The sequence below is a fragment of the Melanerpes formicivorus genome, unplaced genomic scaffold (assembly GCF_026170545.1).
Source record: "Melanerpes formicivorus ecotype bairdi unplaced genomic scaffold, bMelFor1.0.p_v2 SCAF_6, whole genome shotgun sequence".
NCBI classification, from domain to species: Eukaryota; Metazoa; Chordata; class Aves; order Piciformes; family Picidae; genus Melanerpes; species Melanerpes formicivorus.
The window spans coordinates 34,686,672-34,713,653 of NW_027142358.1; the positions used below are offsets into that span (position 1 = coordinate 34,686,672).

The 26,982-nt window shown below is 51.3% G+C and overlaps 1 protein-coding gene across 2 annotated transcripts in view; it reads left to right on the forward strand.

Annotated features, from left to right (window-relative positions):
- The first annotated feature begins 3,737 nt into the window (after nucleotides 1–3,737).
- The window catches only part of HTRA1 (HtrA serine peptidase 1), a 40,043-nt gene continuing 16,798 nt past the window's right edge, over nucleotides 3,738–26,982 (forward strand). The window contains exons 1-3 of one of the 2 annotated variants that reach the window (XM_068140434.1): nucleotides 3,738–4,237; nucleotides 22,981–23,080; nucleotides 23,582–23,786. In XM_068140434.1, the coding sequence (XP_067996535.1) occupies nucleotides 3,784–4,237; nucleotides 22,981–23,080; nucleotides 23,582–23,786 (759 nt within the window). In that variant the 5' untranslated portion in view covers nucleotides 3,738–3,783. The remainder of the gene's footprint in view (nucleotides 4,238–22,980; nucleotides 23,081–23,581; nucleotides 23,787–26,982) is intronic. The other variant, XM_068140433.1, reaches the window with a different exon arrangement.

Sequence of the window (26,982 nt, forward strand, 5' to 3'; positions counted from 1 at the left end):
GAAAAGCAGGAGATGAAGTATTTTTTGCCTGGGGAGGTGGTGGAGTCACTGGAGGTGTTCAGGAGGAGACTTGACAGGGTGCTTGGTTACATGGGTTAGTTGATTGGGTGGTGTTGGGTGATAGGTTGGACGTGATGATCTTGAAGGTCTCTTCCAACCTGGTTTATTCTATTCTATTCTATTCTATTCTATTCTATTCTATTCTATTCTATTCTATTCTATTCTATTCTATTCTATTCTATTTCATTAGTGAATCTCTGCAGTGTGATTAAGGTTTGGTCTTTGTCTTGCTGAGTGTTTGGTAACTGCCTGCTGGCTTGGGTGGCAATTCTGTGTGCAAACTCTGCTGGGGAAGAAATCAGTGTCTGGGTTTCTAGCGCCTCATACACCTATGGGTGTGAGGGGCTTCTGCACAGGTTAGATGGAGAATTGACAAATAGAATCATACAATTATCGGGGCTGAAAGGGACCTCAAGTTTCATCCAGTTCTGACCCCCTGCCATGGCCAGGGACACCTCACACTACAGCAGGTTGCTCACAGCCACATCCAGCCTGGCTGTAAAAACCTCCAGGGATGAGGCTTCCACCACCTCCCTGGGCAACCTGTGCCAGGCTCTCACCACCCTTGTGGGGAAGAACTTCTTCCTGACATCCAATCTGAATCTCCCCTCCTCTATCTTGGATCCATTCCCTCCCCCCCTCCCCCCCCCCCCCCCCCCCCCCCCCGGCAGAATCCCCTCCCTGGCTTTCCTGGCTCTGCTTCTCTTGCTGCAGCCCAGGCTCTGGTTGGTTCTCACTGCTGGCTCCTGTTGAGCTTCTCACCCACCAGCACCCCCAGCAAATTTGTCAGCAAATTAAGTTATTAACCCTCCAAAGACTTATCTCAGTTCTTGTAGGAGGTGCAATGTTTATTTTCAGTTGCAAGTGAAACCTGTAGAGGCTACCTTATGAAACATGATGTTTTTAATACCCAGTAGATTTACATCCTGACTTAAGAGATTCAACAGCAAAAGGTCCTCAACACTACTTCACTTATTTGTCAGTGAGCTGCTAATTAATGTTTCTCACGTCAGACCTTGGGATATATTCTCCTTCCTTTGCAGTGTTTAACCCCCGACTGCCCATCAACAAATGTACTTTGCTTTTGTGTGATACTTAAGGGGGGGAGGGGGGAAGTTATTCAGTGTGCTACAGGTCTTTAGGAGTCTGTAAAGCTGCTAGCACTGGCTGAATTGTGTAGGGAAAATACGGCTCTGCCTCATGGGAAAGGTAACTGTGCCCAACTGGTGTTTCACACTGGTCCCTGAGCACACGATACACTTGCAGTAGTTCTCAAAGCAGTTAAATATTTAGCCTAAGAGCTGCAGACTTTGTGAGGTGCCCAGTTAAGGAAACACTTGGTACTTCCATTGATTAATTCCTCCTTTCCCGAGGCAAGGATGCATTCACTCTGGCTAGGCTTTGAATGAGGATATTGAGTTTCTGAAGGATAACTGTTCCGAGGGGAGGTCTGTCAATGGGGCTTTTGTCGATGTACTTTGAGCCTCTGCTCACGCCTTGCCTTTGCTCCCCAGGATGACCCAGGTCCAAGGATATGAAGCTAAAACAGACCCAACATCCATGGAGAGGGGATGACTGAACCTGGAGCTTTCCTGCTGCATTTTTTCCTGGAGATAAGGCTCCAATGGCTTCAGTGAGTCACCCAACAAAGGCAAGGCGATGGAGAAGCAGATAAGCTTTTCTGGGTGGGGTGGGACTAAGCCGCTGCTGCTTCCAAAAAGAAGCTTGTAAGAGTTTACCTGAACCTGTGTTTCTTTTCATTCTTTATCCCTCCCTTCTCTCTAGTAACTGCTCATCTTGCCCTAAAAGCTCGTTCGTCTTTAGTGAAGAGGGGAGGGAAAAAATACAACCAACAAACATAAAACAAACCCTGAAGCTTATTGAAAGCAGGAAGTAAGTAATGAATCATAGCACCACAGGATGGTTTGGGTTGGAAGGGACCCTCTTTTAAAGGTCATGTAGTCTCCCCACCCCTCCCACCCCCGGTTTGGATAAACAATCACCTGGAAACGCTTTGCCATAATATCTACCCATGGTTTATACAGTTATGTTGATAAACACATCAACTTTTTGTATGGATTTGAACGTGTGGTACCACTTTGGCACCTTTCCCTAGCATGATGATCTTCATACTGAAAAGGTTTTGCTGTGAGTTGTTCCTGATTCCACCTTTACCACCTTGGCCGCTTCTGAAATCAAATGATTCTCCTGAAATCTCTTCTCTTGCACAGTGCAGAAGTTCCTGGGAAGCAGCAGATGTAAGGTGTCTGTAGCTGAGCTTTTCTTGCAGTCTGTGCCGTTTCCCACCTGCAGCTCAGTCAGTTTTGCACCTCTGTGGTTTTGTGGTCCCAGTTTGATAACGCTGCTGGAACAAGGAGGTTTGAATCCTGACACTTGGGGTGCTCCTCCTACCGGCTCAGGTGGCTCCTTGGTAAAGGTTATTCCACTTGGGTATGAATGCAGTCGCTGGCACCCTCAGCCTCTTAGTCACAGCTCATCCAGCAGTTAACAGCAGTTTATCTGGCCTAATGGTTTGTGAAGTTCGTTAGGTCCTTGGCTATGGGCTGCCTGATAAAGAAACACTTAAGCAATGACGGGTTGCTCGCCTGTTCAAGGGTTGAGTCGGCCCCTTGCGAAAAAATGGGCTGTGCTCAAATTCCAGCTGTTAGTTCTTGTTGTACCTTTCCCTGCTAGCTTTGGAGATGGTGGCTTTGCCCTCGGAAGGCGCTCGGGTGTGATGAACCTGCCCTTCAAAGCACGGACGAGGTGCTAAAAGAGCGTACGGTGGAGAGGTCTCCGCCGATAGGTTCTGGATGTTGCACAGCTGGCAGGTAAAGGGGATCAGCCCGCTTGTGGGATGATGGAAGAGCACTCTCTTCCTTTATTGATTAATCGTGTGCTAATTGCTGGTATCCACCTCGCCCCGAGGCCCTGAGAACCTCCGGTGAAGCCAAGGGCGAGCCGAAGCGACGCCCGGGCATCTTTCCTCCCATTCTCGGTCCCAGGTCACGTCAGAGCCGCGAATTTTTCAGGTCACCACAGGCCGGAGTGCCTGGCATTCCCGGCGGGAATGCCTTGCATTTGCATACATTTGCATATATCGCGTTACCCTTCCTGCCGGGGGATCTGCTGGCATCCCTGCTCTGCCGCCCGTCTTATCGGTTAGAAATCTCATCGCCCGTGGCTTGCGCTTGTGTTTCCCGTCATTGCCCGAGAGGGGAGAGTGCGGACGCCCTCCTCCGGGTTGGCAGGAGCCCGTTAGCAGCCTTTTGGCTGATGGGGCGCGGATGCGCCTTCCAATGCCGAGTTCAAGCGCTCCAGCTCGGGGGCGGACCCCTCCACTTTGCCCCAAAACAGCAGACAAGGGGGAGGGGGAGGGAGGGCGATGCAGGGGTTATGGGCCCGGGGGAGGAATGTTACGGTCCCAGGGGAAGCGAGAAAGGGTTTTACAGGTCGGAGGGGTCCATGTTACTGTCCCGGGGACGACGGGATGGGTGATCGTGGCTCTGGGGGCGGTGGGGGGGTCCATGTTACGGTCCCGGTGCGGCGGGAAGGAAGCAGGGGTTACGGCCATGGGGAGGGAGGGGGGGACTGTGCTCCCTACCGCCCCGCCCCTCCCCCGGCCGCGCCGCCCCCCTCCCCACCCCCCCGGGCCCAAGCCGCCGTTTAAAGCCGGCCGGCCGGGCTCGCCGCCCCACGCCTGCCCTTCTGCTCACCGCCGCGATGCCGCTGTGGGTCTGGAGCCTGCTGCTGGCGTCCCTGGTGCTGCTGCTGCCCGCCGCCGCCGTCCCGCCGCCCGCCTGCCCCGAGCGCTGCGACCGATCCCGCTGCCCGCCGCTGCCCGCCTCCTGCCCCGGCGGGGCCGTGTTGGACGCCTGCGGCTGCTGTCGAGTCTGCGGGGCAGAGGAGGGAGAGCCCTGCGGCGGACCCGGCGGCAGCCTGCCCTGCGGCGAGGGGCTCCAGTGCGTGGTGCCGCCGGGCAGCGGCGTGGCCGCCTCCGCCACCGTCCGTAAGCGGGCGGGCGTCGGGCACTGCGTCTGCTCCAGTTCCGAGCCCGTCTGTGGCAGCGACGCCGTCACCTATGCTAGCCCCTGCCAACTGCGGGCCGCCAGCCGCCGGGCAGAGCGGCTCCGGCAGCCGCCCATCATCGCCATCCAGCGCGGAGCCTGCGGGCAGGGTAAGGGCAGAGTCGGGGGGTGGAGAGAAGAACCGGGGTGAGTGCTGCAGGGCCGGCACCTCGGAGGGTTTAGTGTCCTCCGCCTGCATAGAGGGCTGGCATCTTGCGGGCTGTGCTCCTGGCGGCGGTACAGAGGAGCGATCCCCTCTCGGAGGTCTCTCTTTCTGGAGGCGTCTCCTCACGGAGAATACCTTCTTTTGGAGTTCTTTCCCTTCTCTTGGAGGTCTCTCCTTGTGGAGGTGTCCCCTCTTGGAGTTCTCTCCCTCTCCTGGAGGTCTTTTCTCTTAGGAAACAGGGATCGAAGCAGAAAAGGCATTCCCCGTCCCGGATGGTGCCTGGCATCAAGAGGAGGGGACCAAAGAAAAGGGTTGGCCTTGGCTCAAGTTTGGTATTCAGGTTCAGTGAGAAACTAGAGCAAGAATGCAGTGTTTGTCTTCGGCTGCCAAGTGTCAGGAGAAAAAGAACCTTACATCCAACTTTAAAGCTAAACATCTCCTCGCACCCCCTTGCTTCCGCCCCCGAGAACTGATGCCAAGCACAGAATCCGGGGAAACTGGTTGCTGGAAGCCGGTCAGATGCGACCCCGAGTCGGACGGTGCAGCTTCAACAAAGTTTGGAGCAGGACTCGAGCGCGCTCCTGTCCAGGCACTTTGTCACAAAGAAACGCCCTGGGAAATGAAGCCAAGAATGCGGACGCCGCTCAGAGCCGATCCCTGCCTGCCCCTGCCCGTCTTAGCAGATACGCTCTGATTATTAGCAATAGGTCTGCTCGAAAGGCGAATGCCTGTAACTCGACAGCCTGCTCAGCTCTCTTCAGGGTGGTTGTGTCGGTGGTCGTTTGATTTTTGGAGGATGAGAGTAGCCCTTGAGAAGCAACCCTGTCGTGTTTTCCCCTCAGCGCGGTTACCATCATTTAGCTGTCACTTTAGGTTATTGGGATGTGGCTTGAATAATGGGAGGTGTCAGAGGGATGCCAGTGATTTGTAGAGCATCTAGAGCTGTGTTGATGGGTTATGAAACTGTGGCTCTGCAGATGGAGGTTCTGGGCACACCAGCCTGCTGGAGTTCAGTCTCGTTGGAATGATGGGTGCAGGATGTGGCACCACAAGGAAATACCCTGCTGGGGTAAAAGCAGGAGCTGATCTTTGCAAGTTGCAACCCCTAGCACAGGCTGACTTAGACCTCATCAGCTGAGGCTCCATGCTCCTTCCAAGCCATGGAGCAAGTTTGGGGGGTAAGGTGTAAAAGTGAGCATGAATTATTCCCGAGCTGGTGGTCATTAGGAAGGCAGTGCTGTTCCTCTGAGGTTTGCATCTGCTGGTACAGGTTGTACCATTTCTGCACTTTAAAACCCGATCTTGCTCTGGATGTAGCCATCATCTCCCCAGCAGATGTTCTGATGTTCAGCCCGGGCAAAACCCTGATCCTGCCTTACAGAGCAAGCCTACCACGCTGGTGTCAACACGATCCATTGCTCGTGCCGCTGCTCTTTCGCTGGGTTCCAAAGCTGCCCTGTGCTCTGTGGGACGTCGCTGGCATTGACTGACACTGCAGACAATTAAAGCTTTCACGCTCTGGTTTCCTGATCCCCAGGATAACATCATGCCTTCTGATTTTTGTCCTCAGCTCCTGAAACCAATATTGTTTTCTCAGTCGTTTGTGCTGAACCTGTGCAGAACTGGGGCTGTGTCAGAGCAGTGCATGCCTCTGAGAGGTCAGGCCGGTAACACGCAGGCTGCATGCAGAGCTCCTAGGGGAAGACCTCGCTGTAGTAGCTGCATCATGTGTATATCCACACAATCGTTCTACCCTGTTGCACTTCTGGTGGGAGCAGCGCTTGTTTGCTGTACCCCTGGGAACAAAAGGAAGGTGCTGGAGAAGCCGAGCAGTTTATCCCTAGGCCAGAGCAAACGGTGCTGCGAGCAAAGCTTTTTCCCTGTGTAAAGAACCTAAGGTAAAAAGGGATGGAGCACAGCTTTCTCCTCCTGCAGGCAGACCGAACCCGAGTTTTGGGCAGCCTTTGCCTCCTGTGTGGTTCCTTGGAGTTGTTAATTTCTCATTTCACTTTGGGTTCATTTCCAGGAGTGCTTTTGCTGCCTGGAGGTGGAGTTACCTTTGCTGGAGTGTTTTTCTGCTTTCCTAGTGACATGTCTATGTCAATAGTTAGTTGAACGCAGCGCAGTGGCCATAGGGATGTACACAGTGTGCTTGGGAAGCACTTGCCGGCGTTGTGTTGAAGTTTCACTTTGCTTTAGCAGCTGCCCAAGTACAAGGTTGTGAGTAAGGGATAATGTAAAGAAAAACTTCATCTTTTCCGGGTTTCACTTGCTGCAGTCCACTGTCAGTGCTGCTTTGTCCTTCAGTGGCTCTTAGGGCATCTGCTCAGATCCTGGGCGCGTTTAGGAGAGGATGCAGGAGAGGCAGGAAGGTTGTTCTGGGTCTGGGTGTGCAAGGGAGAGGTTTTCCTTTGCAGAGAGGGAATGACTCTTAAACTCAAGGAAATGTTCAGAAGCCTCAGAGCTGACTGTATCCTCAGCTCCAAATGCTGCTGCTGAGAGGAGGGGTGGTGCTGAGGGGACAGGGTGCAGCTGCATGGCACTGAGATGCTCAGCCAGTCTCCCGCACCGTGGTGATGTGCTCTGGGGAGCCCACGGCTCACTCTGAACCAGACAGGCAGAAAGAGCCAAGCAGGCTCTCTCTGAGGAACCTCAGGAGCCAAGAGAGGGAAGGAGAGCCTGGCTGTGGCTTTTAGCCAGGAAGAGCATGGGCTGCACCAGTCCAGTGAGTATATGGGACAGAAGCAAGGCTGAAACTCCCTGCTGATAGTCAGGCTAGGCAGGTGAGGAGCAGGGTGACACTGGTGGCCCATCAGCCCCTTCCATTAGTCTTTGTCCCTGTCTGGGGCCCTGCATCCTTTCCAGCTCTCCCCTCCTGCGGTGTGGCCACAGGCAGTGTAACCAGCAGGACCTGTTCTAACAGGGGTGCCCTGGGCAGCGCTTCCCTCTGCCTCCAGCAGATGATGCAGCCCTGCTTTGCTTGTCAAAACTGCTAGCAGCCAGATGAGTGCTCACAGCAGCAGCACCAGCAAGCTGTTCCTGCACCAGCCTGGGCAGAGCTACTGAGCTGCAGCTTCCACACAAATCTTCACTGCCCATGAGGGAGATGAGTGGTGTGGGCAGGGGCGCTCAGGCCTGCAGAGCACACGCTGGTGCAGCACGGCATGGGTTGGTACTGATGGAAATACAAAGGCACGGAGGAAGGTGAACACTCCCGGCAGAGCCCGTGACTGTAAAGCCCATCCCACGCCCACGAGTGAGGTCAGCGCAGCGAGACCTCGGTGCTCAGTGTGATGAGGTTCAGTGTGCTGGGAGGATGTTTTCTTTTGCTTCTGCAAATATGGTTTTGGTGCTCTTAAACCCCTCCTGCTGACCGAGGGAAGAGAGCCTGAGATGTTTAACACACAACTTAAACCACTCTTCCTTCCCCTCCTCAGCTCTTGCACATGCTGGCAGGCACTTGAGGACACTGTGCCCTGCTCTCCGTGCTGTGCTCTTCACACTGTAAAATGCAAACTAACCTGGATCTGTCCTTTCACCTTTAACCAGAGTGGTTACACTCGGCTCCCAACTCTCCTCTGCCCCTTTTTGAACTAGCTGTTTATGTTTTCATGGTTTTATTAGGCTTACCATGCCTGATGTGGCTTCCCAGTGTCCTTAGGAGTCCTCAACATGCCTGCATCTGTCACAGGCAGTTCATATTGTGTCTCAGGCATGCCAGCACCATGTTGTCACATCTGGAGTTTGATGTGAGCTCGCCTGGTTTGGATTAAGCAGGTCATTGCTGCTTGCTGCAGGGGAAGGTGGGGGTGAGTTCAGGGCAACTCTCGGTTCTAGAAAGGGGAGTATCACTAGCAGATACAGGCTTTGCTATTTCTCTTCATCACATTATCATTTCATAGCTCTAGAGACAAGGGGCAGGGAGCAAAACCACTCAGCACTCAAACTCAGTTTCTTGCAAAGTGGCTGACTTGGTGTTTTGAAATGCACCAGGCAAAACTGCATCCAAGTGACTCTCTGTAATTATCTGGCTGAAGAAAAGGACCTCCACAGTCAATAATCCATTTGTCATCAGCTGAGTTCTTAAAAGACAGCCCAAGAGTAAGATCCAGGGAGCAGAGAATGGACCTGGCTGACTCCCTCTGCCTGTTGTATGGATAGGGCTGGCAGCACCAAGCCTCACAGGAATGATTTATCAGGGCAGGAAGAGAAACTCAGCTGAGAAATCTGGGAAGGTCAGGAACCAAGCCAGATATTTATCAAGAGGAAAGTTGATATGGTGGTGCTGAACCAGGCTTTCAGCTGTTTCCCATAAGATAATAGCAGGCACAGGATGGTTGGGTGCTGCAGAAACGCTGGGAGACCTTTGCAGGTCACTTGGCACGTGTGGAGTCTGTTAACAACGGCCTGGGAGGACCTGGTGCGGAGGACCTGGATGCACAAATGAGTTTTCTGGTGCCATTAATAGTTTTTTAGCTGGCTTCATCTCCTTTGGTTGCTGTGTTTGGGTGGTCCAGAAGTCATTATCTTCTGACTTTTCTCTGCGTCTGTTGCAGCAGCAGAAGGGGAGGGAGGGAAGAGGCAGCTGAAGGCAATGGAAATAAATAGCAACATGTTTCCAGAAGAGAACCAAATCCCAAGTGTGGGATTAAAAAGCTTTTTCCAAAGCCAAGTGTTCAGCTCTGGGAGGAGGGAACTGTAAGAAGTGGTTTGTCTGAAGCAGCTCACCTTTTCCCCTCTCCACATCTAGAGTTTCTTCCCAGGGAGCTGCAGTGACTCTGTAGTCTCTGAACTTCAAACAGCCAAGGCAGTAAATACGGATTTGGAGCATGGAAAGATTCGGGCCTTTCATCTTCTGGGCTTCGAAATTGAAAGGTACCTGTGGGCTGCACAGGAATACTTGAAGCCATGAGTAAGCAGCAGGAGTCTTATTAAGTAGGGTCTGGATGCAATGGAGGCAGCATATCCTGAGCAGCTAAAGGAAAGACTTTGACGTCCAAGAAATAGGAGAAGCTGGAAAATATTTTCCAACTGTGAATTTCTGTGTGCTTGGAGTGAAAGAGAGCAATGTCAGAAACTGGGGTACTGTGAACTTCACTTTTGTTGTAAATGAAAGTCATCCCACACTCCCATACGCTGCTGGGGCCTCTAGGATCCCTGGCTGGACTTGGCAGTCAGTCCTGCAGCATTTGCAACTGGGCCCAAGTGAGTATCTGGTATTGTTTTGGAGGCTGTGTTCAAAGTGTAGAGAGAAAAAGATTTCATTCTGCCTTCTGGATGCAGGTCATGGTGATTCCCAAATCAGTTTGCCTGCCTTGAAGGGAAGAGTATAACTACAAACTAAGTCTCAGCTCCCCTGTGTCATAGGGCTATCAAATAATGCCTTCCTCTTCTCCTGGCTGATGATGTTGAGCTCATCTCTGTAGGTAGCAGGAGGCTTATCTTAAACTTGTAAGGCAGGACACAAGTGAGGAGTTATCTTATTGCCAAGTGGAGTGGATTGAGGAAAACTTCTCTGCTGTATTTGAGGTGACTGGAGGTGAGTGAGGCAGCCAGACAGGGCAGCTCTTGAATTGCTGGGTTAATATCAGGGACCCTGCTGCACCGGTAGGATGAAGTACAAGGCTGGAAGCCACCCAGGTTGTGCAACTTGCTGTGAGTGCTCTGCCAGGGGCTTATTGCTGGGGACAAAAACCTGTCAGAGTGTGTACACATGCTGCAAAAACCTGACCTGTGAACAGATCCTTTAGCTTTTGCTGCACAGTGGTGCAGGCAGCGGGACCCTGGCTGGTGCTGTGGGTGTGAGCAGCAGCATGGCAGTGGCACCAGTGGTGGGACTGTGCTGAGGTGTCAGGGCTATCCCAGCTGTGCTACAGGCATCCCCCTGTGACCTTCTCTGTTAACCAAACCTCCTCCTCCTGTCTGTCAGTTTTTCCAACCAAATGCTATAAGGGTTTCTTGGTCTTTCCACTTCTCTTCTCTTGTAAAGCTGCTATTTTGCTGTGATGAGAGGGAAGGATAGACAGTGAGTAATTCCTCTTGCCAGTTGTACAGGCCTGTTACCAGAAAAATTGATGAGATGGAGCTCATCGAACTAAACCCCAAACAAACCACTTTGTGTTTCTGACAGCAGCTGGATTTGCATGTATTTCTCCTGGCAGACAGCTGGCAGATAAAGTGATACATACTAAATCTAATGACCATGCACAGAAGTTACCCAACTGTCTAAAATGTGCAGTAGTTTACCCAGCAGAGCACGAGGAGAAGCTGACAACAGTTTTCCAGAGGCCACTGTGGTTACGCCACCTTACCCAGAGTGAATCTGGGGCAGGAGAAGATAAAGAGCTTGGCTGAAGGTCAGCCACTATGCCAGCAGCAGAGCTGGGAGCACATGGAGGCTTCCTGAGTCCCTGCTCGTTTTCCTGCCCCTTGCCAGCATTGCTGCTCCATTTTCCATTGCTTTCCTTTTCCATTACCCTGTTTCTTAGCCTTGCAGAGTGCAGTGCTGGCTCCACTCTGCAGACAGCATCGATGAACTGTCAATCTGCATCTGCAGAGAGCAGCAGGGTAAAAGTGGGTAGGCCAAACCCTAACAAGGAGAGAAGCTCATGCAGCTCTCTCCCCTCCCTGAAATAAATAATCCCCCAGGAATCTCCCACTTCAACATTTGTGGCGGTGGAGAGATGATTCATCTAATTTTCCAGGGCAAGTGCATGCACTGTTTGGTGTGCTTGCCCACCCCTATCAGAGATCTGTTTGTAGAACCCTCTCTGTGCCAGGTGAGCCAAGCCCTGCCTTGCATTATTCAGTGGTCAGGCAGTGCAAGTGGACAAGGGGAAACCACTTATAAATCAAGTATGAAGAACCTTTAGATGATCCATAAAATCAAGCAGAAGAGATGTGTGGATTAGAAACAAACCAGCCACTGTGTGAACAGTGAATGCTGTTAGGAGAGCAGGGAACATGATAATTGGAGCTCTGAATATTGTAAAAGCAGACATATCTGAGGAAGGGAACCAGGAACCTGCTTTCCTTTGAGCCTTTCAGGAGAAGCTATATGTGCAGAGGGGCAGGGTGCTGCCTGACAGGGGCTGTCTCCCTGGTGGCAGTGGTCTGTAGCAAATTAGGAGGGCAGAAATGCTCTCTGTGTTACTCCAGGTTCCTTTCCCACCCCCCACTGATTTCTGATGTCTGTATCAGTCCAAATGTGGATGGCCCTAGAGCCATTCTTCAGTAAAACACTGCCAGAGGCTGAGGGATGTGTTCAGCCTGGGGATCCTGTGTGGGGGTTGCCATGCAGCTGTGCTGGATTTATGCATTTTGCAATTGCAGAGCCCCAAAGTAGGAAGGGGATGTGTTTGATTGCCCTTCTGAGGTTTCTTCTATAGATTTCATCTCTGTGTCACTGTAAGGAGAGTCCTGCCACAGCCAAGTGATGCAATCAATGCCTTTTCCAGCTGCAGAGAGGCAGCATCTTAGGAGGCTTTTTTTTAAGCTTGCATCTTAAGAGGCTTTTTTTAGGCTTCTCCTTGGAGAGAAGAAAACGTTTATGAAGCATGAAAACAAGAACTTGTTTTTATTCCCTGGTGTTTTCATACCAGGGTTCCTGGAAGTTGAGACTAAGCCTCTCTTAAGCAGGGATTCCTTTTAAAGATGCAGTGCAGAAGTTTCTCTCATACTTAGAATGAGACCTTAATGGGTTTAGAGGGCTAAGAGGAATTGTCCGGATTAGGCAGCTGCGGGTCACACGCCGGCTGTAGGACTTGCCACGCTGCTGTTACTTAAGAGGCCTTTTTGAAGCTGTTTTGCTGGTTCTCTGCCTGAGATGTGTGGAGCTGGGAGGTAGAGCAGGCTGATGATCTGCCTTGGAAGGGATGTAAGCTGAGCAGGGCTGGAAAAAGGAGAGGAGAAATTATTCCTGACTCATCTGTTATATTTTCAGCCTTTAGCAGAGAGGAGACTACCACGTCTGCTTTAACCTGGTGACTGAGATACTCTTCTCAGCTGTCTGCACAGGCAGACTCTTTGCCACAGCTACCTGTCCTACGTTCCTTAATGTTTCCAGTTCAGACAGCACTGCTGCTAATGATGGCTTTGAGCTCAGCATTCTTTGCCCTTGTCCTGAGTTGCTCTGCACCTTTTGTTTATCTGGGTGTGTCTGAGCACTCTGCCTTCCTCCCTCGCCCCCCTGGCCAGACCCGTGCAAGGCACTGCGAGCCCGCTGCCGGTCTGGCCGCCCAGAGCTGCGCATCCTTGTCAGAGATTAGTTATGCGCTTAATTTGTCACTCCTCCGACGAGCCCCAGCTCCGCGTTGTATTAATATGGCCATGGTGCTGTGGGAACAGCCTGTTCCTGCCGGCAGGGCTGCGTTCCTGCAGCCCGGAGCCCCAGCCTGGCTGTTTATGCAGAAGTTGGGTTTCCTCCCACCTCACCGCTGCTGTTTACAGAAGGAATCGCAGCTTCCTGTTGTGTTAGAGGGAGCTGTCGCTTCGCTCTCCAGTCCTGCCCTCCCTGCTCACTGAATTGCTTCGGAGCCTCATCGGCTTCGGAGCCTGCTGCTCTTGCTCACTGCTGCTGCAACACCGAGGCTGACTTTGTGCAGGGGCAGGCAGTGCCCGTGTGTTAGAGAAGGATTTCTGGCTTTTCTGAGAGGCTTTGTAAACTATTTATTTATTCTCCCTATGGAGTTCTGCAAAGGTTGCCAAACCCCAGGACTGCTCTGGTGAGAGAAAATGGGGCTTATGCCCATTTTGAAGACAAATGCTAAGCCACTGAGGATTCAAATTACTTTTCACAAGCTACATAGAGCTTGAGTAACACAGCTCAGACCAAGATGTGCACATCTGGAGAGTTCCTTCTCCTGCAGAGCATTCCAGAGGTTTGACATCTCTCTAGCAGCTCTGCAGTTGTGTTGCAAGGGAAGATGCTCTGTATCTGATTCACTTACTACTTGCCCTGCCTCGTAGACAGGTGGTAGGAGCAGCTCCTGTTTGGCTAAAATGTTAACATTTGCATCTGAAGCTGCGTAGGAACTTGCTGCACCGAAGCTGCAGGCAGCTCGCCCAAGGACGCTGCCTGTTGGCTATTTTCAGTGGCAAGAAAATCTTGAATGGCTCAGGGACAGGAAGCCCAAGAGGTCTGCTTTGTACTAAGAAAGGAGCTGGAGCAAAGAGGTTGGACCTGAGTTCTCTGAAGGCTCTGTGCTTCGCAGTGCAGTTGTCTCCAAATACTTGGCTGCTGTTTTCTTGTTCTCTGGGTGCAGAAGAGCTCTGCCTGTCACTGTGCTCCCATGGCACGGTCAGTCGTGTGGCACTAGTAGCTGCTTTGACTTACTCAGACATCTGCTTTCTCAGGAGCTTCTCCTCTCCCCAGGAGAAGCATTAATTGGTGGCTGGTGCTTGGGCATCAGGGTGCACACAGGGACCAAGCTGCCCAGTGCCTTGCAGCAACCTCTGGGCCAACAGCAGGAATATGCTGCTGCTGCTGGAGGGGTTTGCCTGCTCCTCCACACCCTTTTCCCTGAGAAACAATAAAGGCAGCTTTTGTTCTGGAGAGTATCAATTAAAACATTTCTTAACCTTCAGTTTTCTCCTCAAGCATGCTCTGTTAGCAGCGACCACACACGGCTCTGAAAACTGGTTGGGGTTATTAAGTTGGGAGCTGTTTTATCCTACAAACTTCATATGGATTCCTCATTTTGGTTAGGTTGGCAGCTTCCTCTTTTGCTTCCCTTCCCTTCCTTTCTGCTTTCCCTTCCCTTCCTTTCTGCTTTCCCTTCCCTTCCTTTCTGCTTTCCCTTCCCTTCCTTTCTGCTTTCCCTTCCCTTCCTTTCTGCTTTCCCTTCCCTTCCTTTCTGCTTTCCCTTCCCTTCCTTTCTGCTTTCCCTTCCCTTCCTTTCTGCTTTCCTTTCCCTTCCTTTCTGCTTTCCCTTCCCGTCCTTTCTGCTTTCCCTTCCCGTCCTTTCTGCTTTCCCTTCCCGTCCTTTCTGCTTTCCCTTCCCGTCCTTTCTGCTTTCCCTTCCCGTCCTTTCTGCTTTCCCTTCCCGTCCTTTCTGCTTTCCCTTCCCGTCCTTTCTGCTTTCCCTTCCCTTCCTTTCTGCTTTCCCTTCCCTTCCTTTCTGCTTTCCCTTCCCTTCCTTTCTGCTTTCCCTTCCCGTCCTTTCTGCTTTCCCTTCCCGTCCTTTCTGCTTTCCCTTCCCTTCCTTTCTGCTTTCCCTTCCCGTCCTTTCTGCTTTCCCTTCCCTTCCTTTCTGCTTTCCCTTCCCTTCCTTTCTGCTTTCCCTTCCCTTCCTTTCTGCTTTCCCTTCCCTTCCTTTCTGCTTTCCCTTCCCGTCCTTTCTGCTTTCCCTTCCCTTCCTTTCTGCTTTCCCTTCCCGTCCTTTCTGCTTTCCCTTCCCGTCCTTTCTGCTTTCCCTTCCCGTCCTTTCTGCTTTCCCTTCCCGTCCTTTCTGCTTTCCCTTCCCTTCCTTTCTGCTTTCCTTTGCCTTCCCTTCCTTTCTGCTTTCCCTTCCCTTCCCGTCCTTTCTGCTTTCCCTTCCCTTCCCGTCCTTTCTGCTTTCCCTTCCCGTCCTTTCTGCTTTCCCTCCCTGTTTTTCCTTGCTGTTGTTTGTTTGAAAGCAGTGATTAAAAGTAACAGTTTCAGGGGGTTGGATTAGCAGGCAAACCACCACTTGCCAAGCCTATTACTTGCAAGATCTCTGGTGCACGCCACAGAGTCCTTGTTAAAGGCTGCCAAGAAAGAATTGATCATCTAAGTATTGTGATGGTGATGGTGGAAATGGATTGTGTTTTCCCTTTGCAAGTTTGCAGCCGTGCCAAAAAGCAATTTGATTTTAAATCCTCACTTTCATCTTGCAGTGGTTCTTGCTGCAGGAAATATTTTGTGTTGGACACCAGATCAGTGCAGTTTACTGCTTGGTAGAATCAAGGGCTTGAAACCTCTCCATTATTTAGAGCTGGCAAAATATTTTTGCTCTTAGGGACGTCACAGCAATGCAGGATTTCTTCTCAGAAATCTCAAAGTGCTTTTAGTTTCTCCTTGGGCTGTACAGGGTAAAAAAAATAAGTGAGGTAATGGTGGTTTTCTTAGTAAGGTGCTGTGGCTTAGGCCTCTTAATTCCCTCCATTGATCTAAAAGTGGTTCTCAAGCAAATCGTCTGTGATAGGTCGAGAGTTGTTTCTTACTTTCTTAGTGCTTTCATTGGATGATATTCCCTCTTTGGGGGTGTGTTACACAACTGAATTTATCCTTGCATAGGAAGTGGGCTTGCAGTTTTATGCCATTGCAAAGCAAAAGCTTTGTGGCAGCAGATTCCCCTCCATCCGTCACTTTTTCCTCGTGTCTCTCCAGTGCAGCTTGCTGATGCCACCGTTTTCAGCGTGAGCTAAGCACATTTGCTGGAGTTTGTGTTTCCAGAGCAGCCTCTGAGGTTTTAGCATTTTCCTATAGGACATGAATGGGAGTTTGTACAAACACCAGTGGTTGGAGTTTTATTTGGTAAGGGGGACGGGGAAGTTCTCCAAGTAAAACTTGACAGTCTTGTGGTTTGTGCTAGTAGCCACCGCTTCTGCCAGCACAGAGGTTTCCTGAGTGCTTCAGCCCTTCCAGCTTTGCTCTGCAGAGAAACCCAAAGCCATGCTGCTCTCCCAGCCCCTGGCGTGCATACGCACCTGGGATTGTGTCTCAGAATACAACACTAAGCAAGCAGCAAGTACAGGAGGCAGCAATCCTCTCTTTTCAGCAGCTTAGCTCGGGCCACAGGCTGCAGCAAGCTGTGGTGGCTCAGCTGGTGAACTGTGTTACCAGGCAAGAATTTCACAGACATGCTGCTGATGGTTGTGGAGCTAACAGGAAGAGACAGATTAACCAGAGATCCCTGGACCCAAGCCACGTTTTAGTCCACTGGCACCAGCCTGATGTTAGCAGACCACGGGACCCTGCCAGTTGAGATGGTTATGCTTGGTCTGATGAAGGGTATGGGGCTGAAACAGCCTTTCTGGCCAAGTGTGCTTGGGTGCAAGCATGAGGCAAACCCGAAGGACATGGACCTCTGGCTCCCCTGGCAGCACAGGGCCTTGCACTTTGCCAGTAGGAAGCACCTGTAATGCTGAAGCTGGAGATAGTCCTCCACCCTCCCAGCAATTTGTACTTGAGTGTCCTTTGTGACAGTTGTAACCTGGCAAGTGCTGATGGCTGCAGCTGCCGTGGGTCATTGCTGCTCCACGGGAGGTTTGAAATCCTTTTGGTTTAATCTTGACGGGAATGAAATTTTCTTGCTGTTTTTAGAGGAACCAAAGGCTTGATTCCAGACCAAATCTGAGCTGCCTGCTTTAGCAGGGGGGTTGGAGTAGGTGATCTCCAGATACCTGTTCCAACCCCTGCTGTTCTGTAGTTCTGAGCTTTTTGGCTTGGGACATGAAGATACTGAGTGTGGTGACGCTGAGTGAGGGTGGAAGGAGAGACTTGCTGATGTTTGCTGGGATGGGCCTTTTTTTCTGCACCACTCTGTGTCTGGAGATAAGAAGCCACGTTGAATGAGGTAGTTGTGTTGGTTCTGACTTCAGCCAGTGGAAAGGAGACATGGGAGGGGAGGGATCGGGAATGTCAGAGCAGGTTGGCTGCATTGGATGCAGCTGGGAATGGGCAGAGAGCTGAGCTGGTTGTGATGGATGAGAGCAGAACCTCCTTGTTTGGCAGAGGGGAAAGCAGGATGGGGAAACAAAAATATCCACGTTTGACTGAGATCACAGTATCATAGTATCAGTCAGGGTTGGAAAGGACCACAAGGATCAGCCAGTTCCAGCCCCCCTGCCATGGGCAGGGACACCCCACACTAGACCAGGCTGCCCAGAGCCTCATCCAGCCTGGGCTTAAACACCTCCGGGGATGGCGCTCCAACCACCTCCCTGGACAACCCATTCCCAAAGGTTTGTGTGAGGATCTGTTGTCATGAGAGAACTGAGAGAAGACCTTCCAGAAGAGCAGATGCAGCTCTCAGAGCTGCAGGGGTGAGGCTGTTCTCACGAGATTCCTGTCCCCAAAGCATCTCTGCAGTTCAGCTCAAAATATTACCCACAGCAGCCTGTGTGAGTTGTAAGCATTAAAGCATCGATGCCATTTTGAGTAATGACTTAATCAGAGCCTAGATCTTAATCTGCTTCTTGGCTCATCTTGATGAAACAAAATTATTTCAGTTGTTTACAGCCAAGTGTTCTCTCTTTCCATGGCTTGGTATTCTGTCTGGTCTCCTAGCAGCTTGTTTGCTGATCTCTGTCCTATTAGTGTCAGTTGGCAGAGGCTGTCACTCACGGGCTGACAGCCAGCACACCTTTGATGCCCTTGAGGAGTGAGTGAGTTGCCTTGGGAGTCTTTTCATGCTGTAACCTATTTCTGGGGTTTTTTAAGTGACTTTTTTCTTTGCTGGTTAACTGAATTCACAACAACCAGCTTTATAATGTCATTAAGAAAGGTTTCTTAACCACGCTCAGGGCATTCAGGGCATTGTGCAATAGCTCAACAGACACATTGCAAAACACAATCTATATAAATAGAAAGAGGAGCAGTCTGCAAAGACCTGAGCATGAAAACCTCAAGTTATTTAGGAACCAGAGCTTTAGTCAAGCTCACCTCTCAATGATTTAAGGGGGGGGGAAACAACAACAGTGAAAAAAACCTCCCACAACTTTCAGCCCCAAACACCAAATTAAAAAACACCTAATGGAAAGACTCTGCTAAGAATAAAACTCCAGAAGAGTGTGGGTTACAGGGAAATAAAACAGGCAGAGACTTGGGGAACTTTATTAGCAGTAAATCAATGCTGCTCATACCAGAAGAGCAGCTCTGAACTGAAAAAAAACCCCAATATTTTGGGGGCAATGTTAAGCACAGGATTCAAGACCCCATCCCCTGCTCATGGAGACTCTGTTAGGCAGGCTGGGTGCCAGGGCTGGATGCATGGATGAGAGTACACAGGCAGTGGGGATTAGTCGAAGCTCCATCATCAGTCAGAACTTGAAGCTATTACTTTTCTGTTTGCTTGGCAGTGAAAGCTGCCAGCTGTGGTGAGCTCTAGGTGTGTGCACAGAAGACAGAGGGTGTGCATGCATGCAGGTCCATCTTGGGCTCCATTTCTGCCCCCCCTTTCCTCCCTTTATACTTCTTCTCAGTGATAGAAGAAATTTTCAACATGGTCACAGAATGTTAGGGGGTAGAAAGGACCTTGAAAGCTCATCCAGTCCAACCCCCTGCCAGAGCAGGGTCACCCAGGGCAGGTCACACAGGAACACATCCAGGTGAGTTTTGAATGTCTCCAGAGGAGGACACTTCACAACCTCTCCAGGCAGCCTGCTCCAGGGCTCCAGTACCCTCACAGTGACAAAGTTTTCCCTTCTGTTCCCATGGCACCTCCTCTGTTCCAGTTGGCACCCAGTGCCCCTTGTGCTGTCCTTGGACATCCCTGATCAGAGCCTGGCTCTGCCCTCCCCACACTGCCCTGCACATCTTTGTCACCAGCAAGAGGGCACCCTCAGGCTCTTCTGCTCCAAGCCCCAGCTCCCTCAGCCTGTGCTCACAGGGAGATGTTCCACTGCCTGCAGCAGCTCTGTGGCTCTCTGCTGGACTCTCAGGCAGTTCCCTGAGGTCCTTCTTGAAGTGAGGGGCCCGGAACTGGGCACGATATTCCAGATGTGGCCTCAGCAGAGCAGAACTAATGCTTTTACTACAGCCTTCTGATTTCATGTTGTCACGTGATGGCAAAACCCAGTTGACAGGAACTTCTTGTGTGAGCATTCATCAGTGGGCTCCTCTGCCGGGTGCTTTGGCTTCTGTTGCCTTGCTTCACGAAGGTGTTTTCCCTCCTGAGGGGCAGAGGTTCAGCAGCTGTTGCAAAACTCTCTTACACAATGCAGAATTCCTAATACATAAGCGAGGCGTGGCCAGCTCCTCTCAGCTTTCTAGGTCAGTGTGCCACGACTCACTCTTTGTTATCTAACTCTCTTTGGAGTATGAAGTTTCACCTTTTAACTGTGTGGCTTAGCTCAGGAGATGGATTCTGCACAAACCACTGCTGCTTCTGAGCCCTTGCTGGCTGTAGCCTCCAGCCCCAAGGGAAGGCAGGCAGCTCTCTGAGGTGCAGTATTAGTAGTCTCACCATGCACGGCTTGGGCATCCTTTCTCTTCTTGAATAGCTGCGGGCAAAAAGAGAGATTGAAGGCCTAAACCCAAAGCTGTGAGTTCCTGTGCAGTGCCCTCGTCCGTGGGAGCTCTCTCTCTCTTTTCAAGGACAGGATGTGACCTTTGAATGTCTACAGCGTTGTGGCGGAGATGAAATCATTTTATAAGCTGGGATCAAAAAGTATATTAATGGATGCAGTCGTGCCCTGCAGCGTTTTATCCCAGCATGGCATTCACCCAACCTGATCATCTGGCAAAGCTGCTGCCCGGTGCGAGTGAGGCCATCCAAGCTGCAGCTCTCACCGCGCTGCAGCTCTCCCCGAGCGCTCCTGCTCTGGCTGTCAGCTTCGCGGCCGTGGCAGCATTCCTTTGCTGTGGAGTGAGGAAGAGAGCACAGGGCTCAGCTGATGTGGGGCATCAGAGGGCTGGAGAACCTCTCCTTCCAGGACAGGCTGAAAGCATTGGGGCTGTTCAGCCTGGAGAAGAGAAGGCTGCAGGGAAACCTCAGGGCTGCATGTCAGTACCTGAAGGGGACCTACAAGGAAGGCTGGGGAGGGTCTGCCAAGAAGGGCTTGCAGTGATAGGAGCAGGGGCAATGGTTTGAAACTGGAGCAGAGGAGATTTAGGTTGGACATTAGAAAGAAGTCCTTCACAATGGGAGTGATTGCCCAGGGGTGTGGCGGGGGCTCCATCCCTGGAAGCATTCAAGATCAGGCTCCATGTGGCCCTGGGCAGCCACAGGGGGCTTACAGCAGGGGGGGTAGGACAAGACGACCTTTGAGGGTCCCTTCCAACCCAATCCAACCTGTTTGTATTTCCAATATGGAGAAGATCAATCCTTGGGCGGATGGATGTTTGTCGATCAGCAGGCCCCTGTGCCATTCGGGCACCAGAGCCCAAGGACAGCTGGGGGTGTCTGTGTGTGTCACAGGAAGCTTTGGGAGAAGGGGAGGACACAAGTTTGCTGCTCAGCGTTCCTGCATCACAAAGCTGATTAACATCTCCAAACTGATCTGAAACTGCCCGGCAGATGATGTGGTTACTGCCGTTTGGGGCTGACTGCATTTAGAAGCCCTTTAGGTGCTTCTCAGAGCATTTATAAATGGGCAAAAGGTGTTCTTGAGTGGTCAGGTGGTGGGAGGCTTTCTGCCCCCAGGATGTGCTTAGAAAGGTCATTCAGATATCAGTGCTGGGATGATTTTATCGGCCAGCTTCCTTCTACAGTTCTGCAAACACATCATCAGAGCCACTTAGAGCACCCCAAGCCGCTTAGCGCTGTAATCTCTGGACAGATTTAGAAGCCAAATGGCAAAGATGGATGGGAGGAGCACAGCCCATTAACACTCCTCTGAAAGTCAATGGCAGATTTGGGTTGTGCATTGATGAGGTGAGGAGGCATCTGATGGGATGGGAAGACTGAGGGAAGCAAGGGGTATTCCTTGCCCCTAGGGGAATGCAGAGTAACTCCATGGGGTGCTCCAGTAGCTCCCAGTTTAACAACACCAAAAGGTTTTGCCCCTGAACTACCTGCAGAGATGCGGTGTCAGAAGTGTGAGGGTTTTGCTTTGCAGAGACCTGTAGACATCTGATGGTGCAGACAGGTTTCCTGATGGCCATGAAAGGAGTTTGGTATCCAGTTGGTTTGGAAAATCCCCCTGCCCGCTGGCTGCCCAGGAGCTTTTGTGTTACAGCACTCCCCAGGAATGCAGGGCTTTGTGGCCCCACTGTTTGTCTGTGCCTCTCTGTCCTACAGCCTTGAGGGTGGTTCAGTAACTCCAAAGCATGTGGGATCCGCTCCTCTGTGGAGCCAATGGACCCCAGGCAGCTGCAGTAGCAAGGAGGACACCTGAGTGTGGTTGTGTAGAGCTTATGCAATGAGCATCCGTGCTTCAGGTGCCAGGCAGAGGCTGGTGGCTCAAGCTGTGTGGGGACACCGGTGGGAAGGGCAGCACAAAGCTCCCACCCAAGCTGAACTTTCACAGCAGCTGCCGTAGGCTTACCCTGGGCTTAGGACCTTGTTGTCTTCGGCATTTATCAGAGGCAGCAGCATGAGACTTCAAAACCCACTGAGCAGACCTACTCTGGCAGAGGAACAGAGCCTGTTTGTTTGATCTGGGGAGAGCAGGCAAGCTAAACAGACTGTCCAGAACAGGCAAAAGCAGAAAGGGAGGCAGCTGAGTACAAAATCCCTTTCATAACGGAGGAGCAAGGCAGTGCAGAAAGGGACTGAACCCCTGCTCCTCCTGTGCCTCAGCCCTAGGAGCTGCAGCAGTGGGAAGGGCTGAAATGGGGCTGCCAAGCACAGGGTCTGGTCTGCAGCTGCAGCCACGCTTGGAGCAGCAGATCTGTTGCGGTGTGGCCCAGTGAAGGGCACTTGAAACCAGAAGGGTTTCTGAATCTGTTTGTCTGAATGGTGAAGAATGCTGCCTCTTGGAGGAGGGCCCAAGGGCTGCAGCACCTCTCCTGTGAGGAAAGTCTGAGAGAGCTGGGGTTGTTCAGCCTGCAGCAGAGAGGGCTCCAGGGAGACCTTACTGTGGCCTGGAAGAAAGATGGGGAGAGTGGTTTGGGGGTGATGGTTTTAAACTGAAAGAGGAGAGATTCAGGATGGATGTAAGGAAGAGGTTTTCTAAGCTGGAGGTGACGAAACTCAGGTTGCCCAGGGAGGTGATAGATGCCCCATCCCTGCAAGCATTCCAGCTCAGGGTGTTTGGGGCTCTGAGCAACCTGCTCTATCTGGGGATGTCCCTGCTGACTGCAGGGAGGTTGGACTGGATGAGCTTTAGAGCTATGTTACAGGTTGAGGGCTATGTCCTGACCACAGAGATGGTTCCTCCAGAACACCAGAGGCTACAAGGAGCTGACCAGTCCTTCCCTAGTGGTGGCCACGGGGGATTATGTTATTCCATCCCAAATCAAGTGGCTGCATGGTCAGTTCTCCCCTGCTCTCCCTCTCTCTGCTCCCGGTGCAGGCTGTTAGCCGTTGTTTGCTATTCCAGGGGAGTCTTTCAGTGGCCTGGCTAACTTCTGCTGTGCAATTTTCACCTGGCTGGGGGGTCAGGGAGGCATGGCTGAGGACATTGAGCCTGGGTTTTGGCCTGGTTGGGGGGGAGGTTTTGGAAGGTTTTGTTCTAGTGTGGTCTTGGGAAATGCCCAGGTGGAGACCTGGGCTGAGGCTGTGAGTTGTGTGGGTTGGTATCTACTTGTGAGCAGTATTTCCACTTGAATTCCCAATTCTGTGAGGGCATTTTCATTTTGCTCCATTGGGGGTGGGGTGGTAAAATATCTTTCTGTCCACTCAAACCAAGACAAGGTCCTTCCAACCCAACCCAACCCAACTTATGACTCTCTTCTGAGCAAAGAAGCAGAAGTGAAACCCAGGGGCAAGAGCTGTGCTCGCAGATGACTTTTAAGGAAGGGAGAGACAGCCACTGGGAGCTTTTTTTAACCCAGGTGTTTTGCAGTGAGGCTTCTCCTGTCACTTGCAGGACTCCTGATGTTTTCTGTCTCTGTTCCAGGCCAAGAATATCCCAACAGCCTGCGGCACAAGTACAACTTCATTGCAGATGTGGTGGAGAAGATCGCGCCGGCCGTGGTCCACATCGAATTATTTCGCAAGTAAACAAGATGCCCACTTCTGCTCCTCACCAGCTGCCAGCCAGCCTGCCAGAAATGTTGACTGGTGCTGTGTAATAGCCAAGAGCTTGTTGAGATGATAAATGTTTGTCATGCTTCACAGTCAAAGGTCATTGGAGAGTTCTGGCAAAGAAACCCCCACAAAACCCCAAAGCAACCAAAGATGACCTAATGAATGTAGATTAACGACAGGAGTGGCAGCAGATGTCCTACAGCAAGCAGATGTCCCCCCAAGCTCTCTTTGACTCTGTGCTGTATGTGTGCTGCCCAGGGAGGTGGTGGAGTCCCCAAGCCTGGATGTGTTTAAAGGTGGTTTGGATGTGGTGCTTGGGAATGTGGTTTTAGGGTGAGCCTTGCAGAGCAGGGCTCTGGGTGGGACTTGGTGTCCCCCAGGGTCTTTTCCAACCTGAACGTCTCTGTGGTTCTATGGAGTGATGTTTCAACTCTTTGCAGTGGTTAAGGTTTCTTTCTCATGCCTTGCAGACTTCCTTACTCAAAGAGGGAGATCCCTGTTGCCAGTGGCTCGGGGTTCATCGTCTCAGAAGATGGGCTGATAGTGACGAACGCCCACGTGGTCACCAACAAGAACCGGGTGAAGGTGGAGCTGAAGAACGGGGAAACCTACGAAGCTAAAATCAAAGATGTTGATGAGAAAGCTGACATTGCACTAATTAAAATAGATGCTCAGGTGAGTTCTGCAAGGGAGACACATTTCATGGCTCTGACTTTGGTAGGCTCCTCTCCAAAAGCTGCTGCTGTTCGTGGGGAGGGGAGGCTCTCGGTCACAGAGCACTTCTGAGCTGGGTGGACACCCGTTTCTGCAAGCCACGTCTGTGCTTGGTAGTGGTTCATTTTCTCAGGCCTGTAACAGCTTTAAATGCCTCCTCAAAATAAACCCCAACAGAGTCGTTTAGGGGCTGCTTTGCACAGGCATTGGCCAATAGACATCTTCCTCTGAGCAGAAGTGAGGCTTGTTCCACTGTGCTTGGCAGAGGGACGTGTCAGTCCTCCTTGCCTGGCTGCACTGAAGTTGCAGGTTGCTTTCAGAGGATGAGTTTGTGCTCCCAGAGGGCTGTGCCACATTGATGCAGGTACTGAAATAGAGAATCTTTTAGAAAGCACCTTGAAAGTGCAAACTAAAACCCCCTTGGAAGGATGTGAGTACTGGGTTCAGTTTTGGGGCCCTCACTCCAAGAGGGATGTTGAGGTGCTGGAGCTGGTCCAGAGCAGGGAAACAAGGCTGGAGAAGGGTCTGGAGAACAGGGCTGGTGAGGAGCTGCTGAGGGAGCTGTGGGTGTTTGGTCTGGAGAGGAGGAGTCTGAGGAGAGACCTCATTGCTCTCTGACAGGAGGCTGCAGTGAGGTGAGGGTTGGTCTCTTCTCCCTAGTCTAACATGATAGAAGGAGAGGAAATGGCCTGGAATTGTGCCAGAGGAGGATTAAATTAGATATTAGGAACAATGTCTTTGCTGCAAGAGCAGTCAGGGATTGGCACAGGCTGCCCAGGGAGGTGATGGAGTCCTACCCCTGGAGGTATTCAAGAAACCTGTGGCCATGGTGGGGTTGGGGTGATGTTGGACTGGATGATCTTAGGCATTTTTCCCCTCCTCCAACCAAAACCATTCTGTGATTCTGCTGCCCTCACACTGCAGTAGTTTCCTGAGCACAGGAGATTGCAGCTTCCCACCCATGGTGTTCCCCCATGTCAGGCATGTGGCTGTCAGCAGTGTCCTGCCCTGTGCAGCAGCAGCAGAGCTGCTGTGTGGCTCTGCAGCGGTCAGCAGCACAGCACAGTGGAATCCTGTGTTGCAACACTGCCAGTGCAGATGCAGCTAGGTGCATGTGAGTGATGCCTTGGGGTGCTGCTCACATGGGTTTCCTTCCTCTGAATTTAAGGGGCAAGAAGGTTCATTTGAAACACATGACTCAAAAATGTGTAGCTCTTGCAGACCTATTCCCCAGCGAGGTCAGAAGTGTTTGTGCCAGAGTTCATGGCTGAATCACTCCTCCAATGCACAGCTCTTGGATGACCCCAGATACGAAGTGCTCCTGCTGCTCCCTTGCCACTTTTGTTGCCATAGAAAAACTCCTTCTTTTCTTTCTTCTTGTTTAAAAGCTTCATAACAGCAACATGGCAGAAAACCTGAACACCACCCAGAAAGGTGTCGGCCAGGCTGCTTTTTCTCTCTGCTTTCCTTAGGTAACAGCTGTGCTGAGTTGTCACCTTTAGCAATCACTTGTTTCCTCTTTCTTTATATGCAAAGAAGGAAGAGCAGATCCCCAGTCACAAGGAGATGAGAAATGGCAGCACTAGACCAAGCAGGATATGGCAGGGAGCGAAGGGCAGCTGGAAAACTGATTTGAAACTGGAAGCACAATACAGTGGTGGCACCAGAATGGGGCAGTGAGGAGAGGGCTTCAAGCAACAGGAGGGTGAGCTTCAGAGGAAGGGAAGATGGTGAGTCAGGGAGGATAGGATAGGATAGGATAGGATAGGATAGGATAGGATAGGATAGAGTAGGGTAGAGTAGGGTAGAGTAGAGTAGAGTAGGATAAGATAGGATAGGGTAGAGTAGGATAGAACAGAATAGAGTAGGATAGGGTAGAGTAGGATAGGATAGGATAGGATAGAATAGGGTTGAGGGGAAAGCCTCAAGCCTTCTTTCCCCCCCTGTAAGTAAAGGGAAAAACAAATGAAAGAAAACCACAACCAGATTAGCAAAGGATTGTGTAGAGTAGAGTAGGAAAAGAGACAAGACATTGAACTGAGGTGACAGATTGTTTTGAGGGCTGAGGGAGAGAGCAGAGATGGAGTTTGATGTCATTTGATACCCTACAGAAACAGCTCCAGCATTTCCCTGGTAAACTGCTGTCGGGAAGGGAGAGCTGGAAGGCTGGGATTAGCTTGGAAAAAAATGGACTGCAGCCAGATGAGTTGTCTGCACTGGAAACCACTGCCAGACAGGACTGGAACTGGTGATTCAAGTCAGATCTTGCACAGAAACTCTCCTTAAAACCTGCTGCAGTGTAATTAAGTGCCAGTCATCTTCAGCTCCTCCCAGGTTAGTTGGTGAAGGTAGCTGTGACCTCGTTGTGCAAAGGGCACAGCAGCACTGCAACTGAGTCCATTGATGTATATTTGCACATTCTTTAAGGCAGGAGACTTCTTCTGTCTCAGAGCTGCCTGGAGCCAAATCAGCTGGATTTCAGGGAGGGAGTGACCATTAATATCCAGCTGGCTGTGAGGAAGAGGGTGGGTTGCAGTGAAACCTTGGGCCGCGTCTCGGTGCCTGGAGGCTGAGCTCTTGCAGAAGGAGGCAGGGAGGCCTCCTCGTGTGAGGTCACCTCAGCACATTTGTCTGGACAGCAGGAGGTCAAACTTCATGTGTCTGCTCCAAATTAAGGAAAAGAAGGATACCAACTTGGGTCTGACATAGCCTCAGTAATTGTCCTATCCAGTGGTACAACCCACGGCCTGGTGTTGTTCCCCCCTGTTGTACCTCAGAATGCTTTTGAGGAGGCTTGGGGAAAACTTCCTGTATCCCTTGTCTGCTGTTTAATGGGGTGGGAAACCAGAAACCAGTTTTCCAGCTAGCTCTAGTGACACAGCACTGGGAAAGCCCAACACAGGGTGAGGTCTGAGGCACCTCTGTTCACGGGACAGATGATGCTCTGCACTTGAAGGCTTAGAAACAACAAAAGTCTTCACCAGAAGCTAAAGTGGGACCAGAGAGGTTGATTTTTTTGGGCTGAACTTTGATGTGAGATTTTTATCTGCCTTTTCAAGTTCAGTGCTTGAGCTTTCCTTTTTGTACTGAAGAGCCTGCCAAGCATCCAGATTCACACAAGCCTTTTGAATTTGTTGGAGCTGAAATGTATTTGATG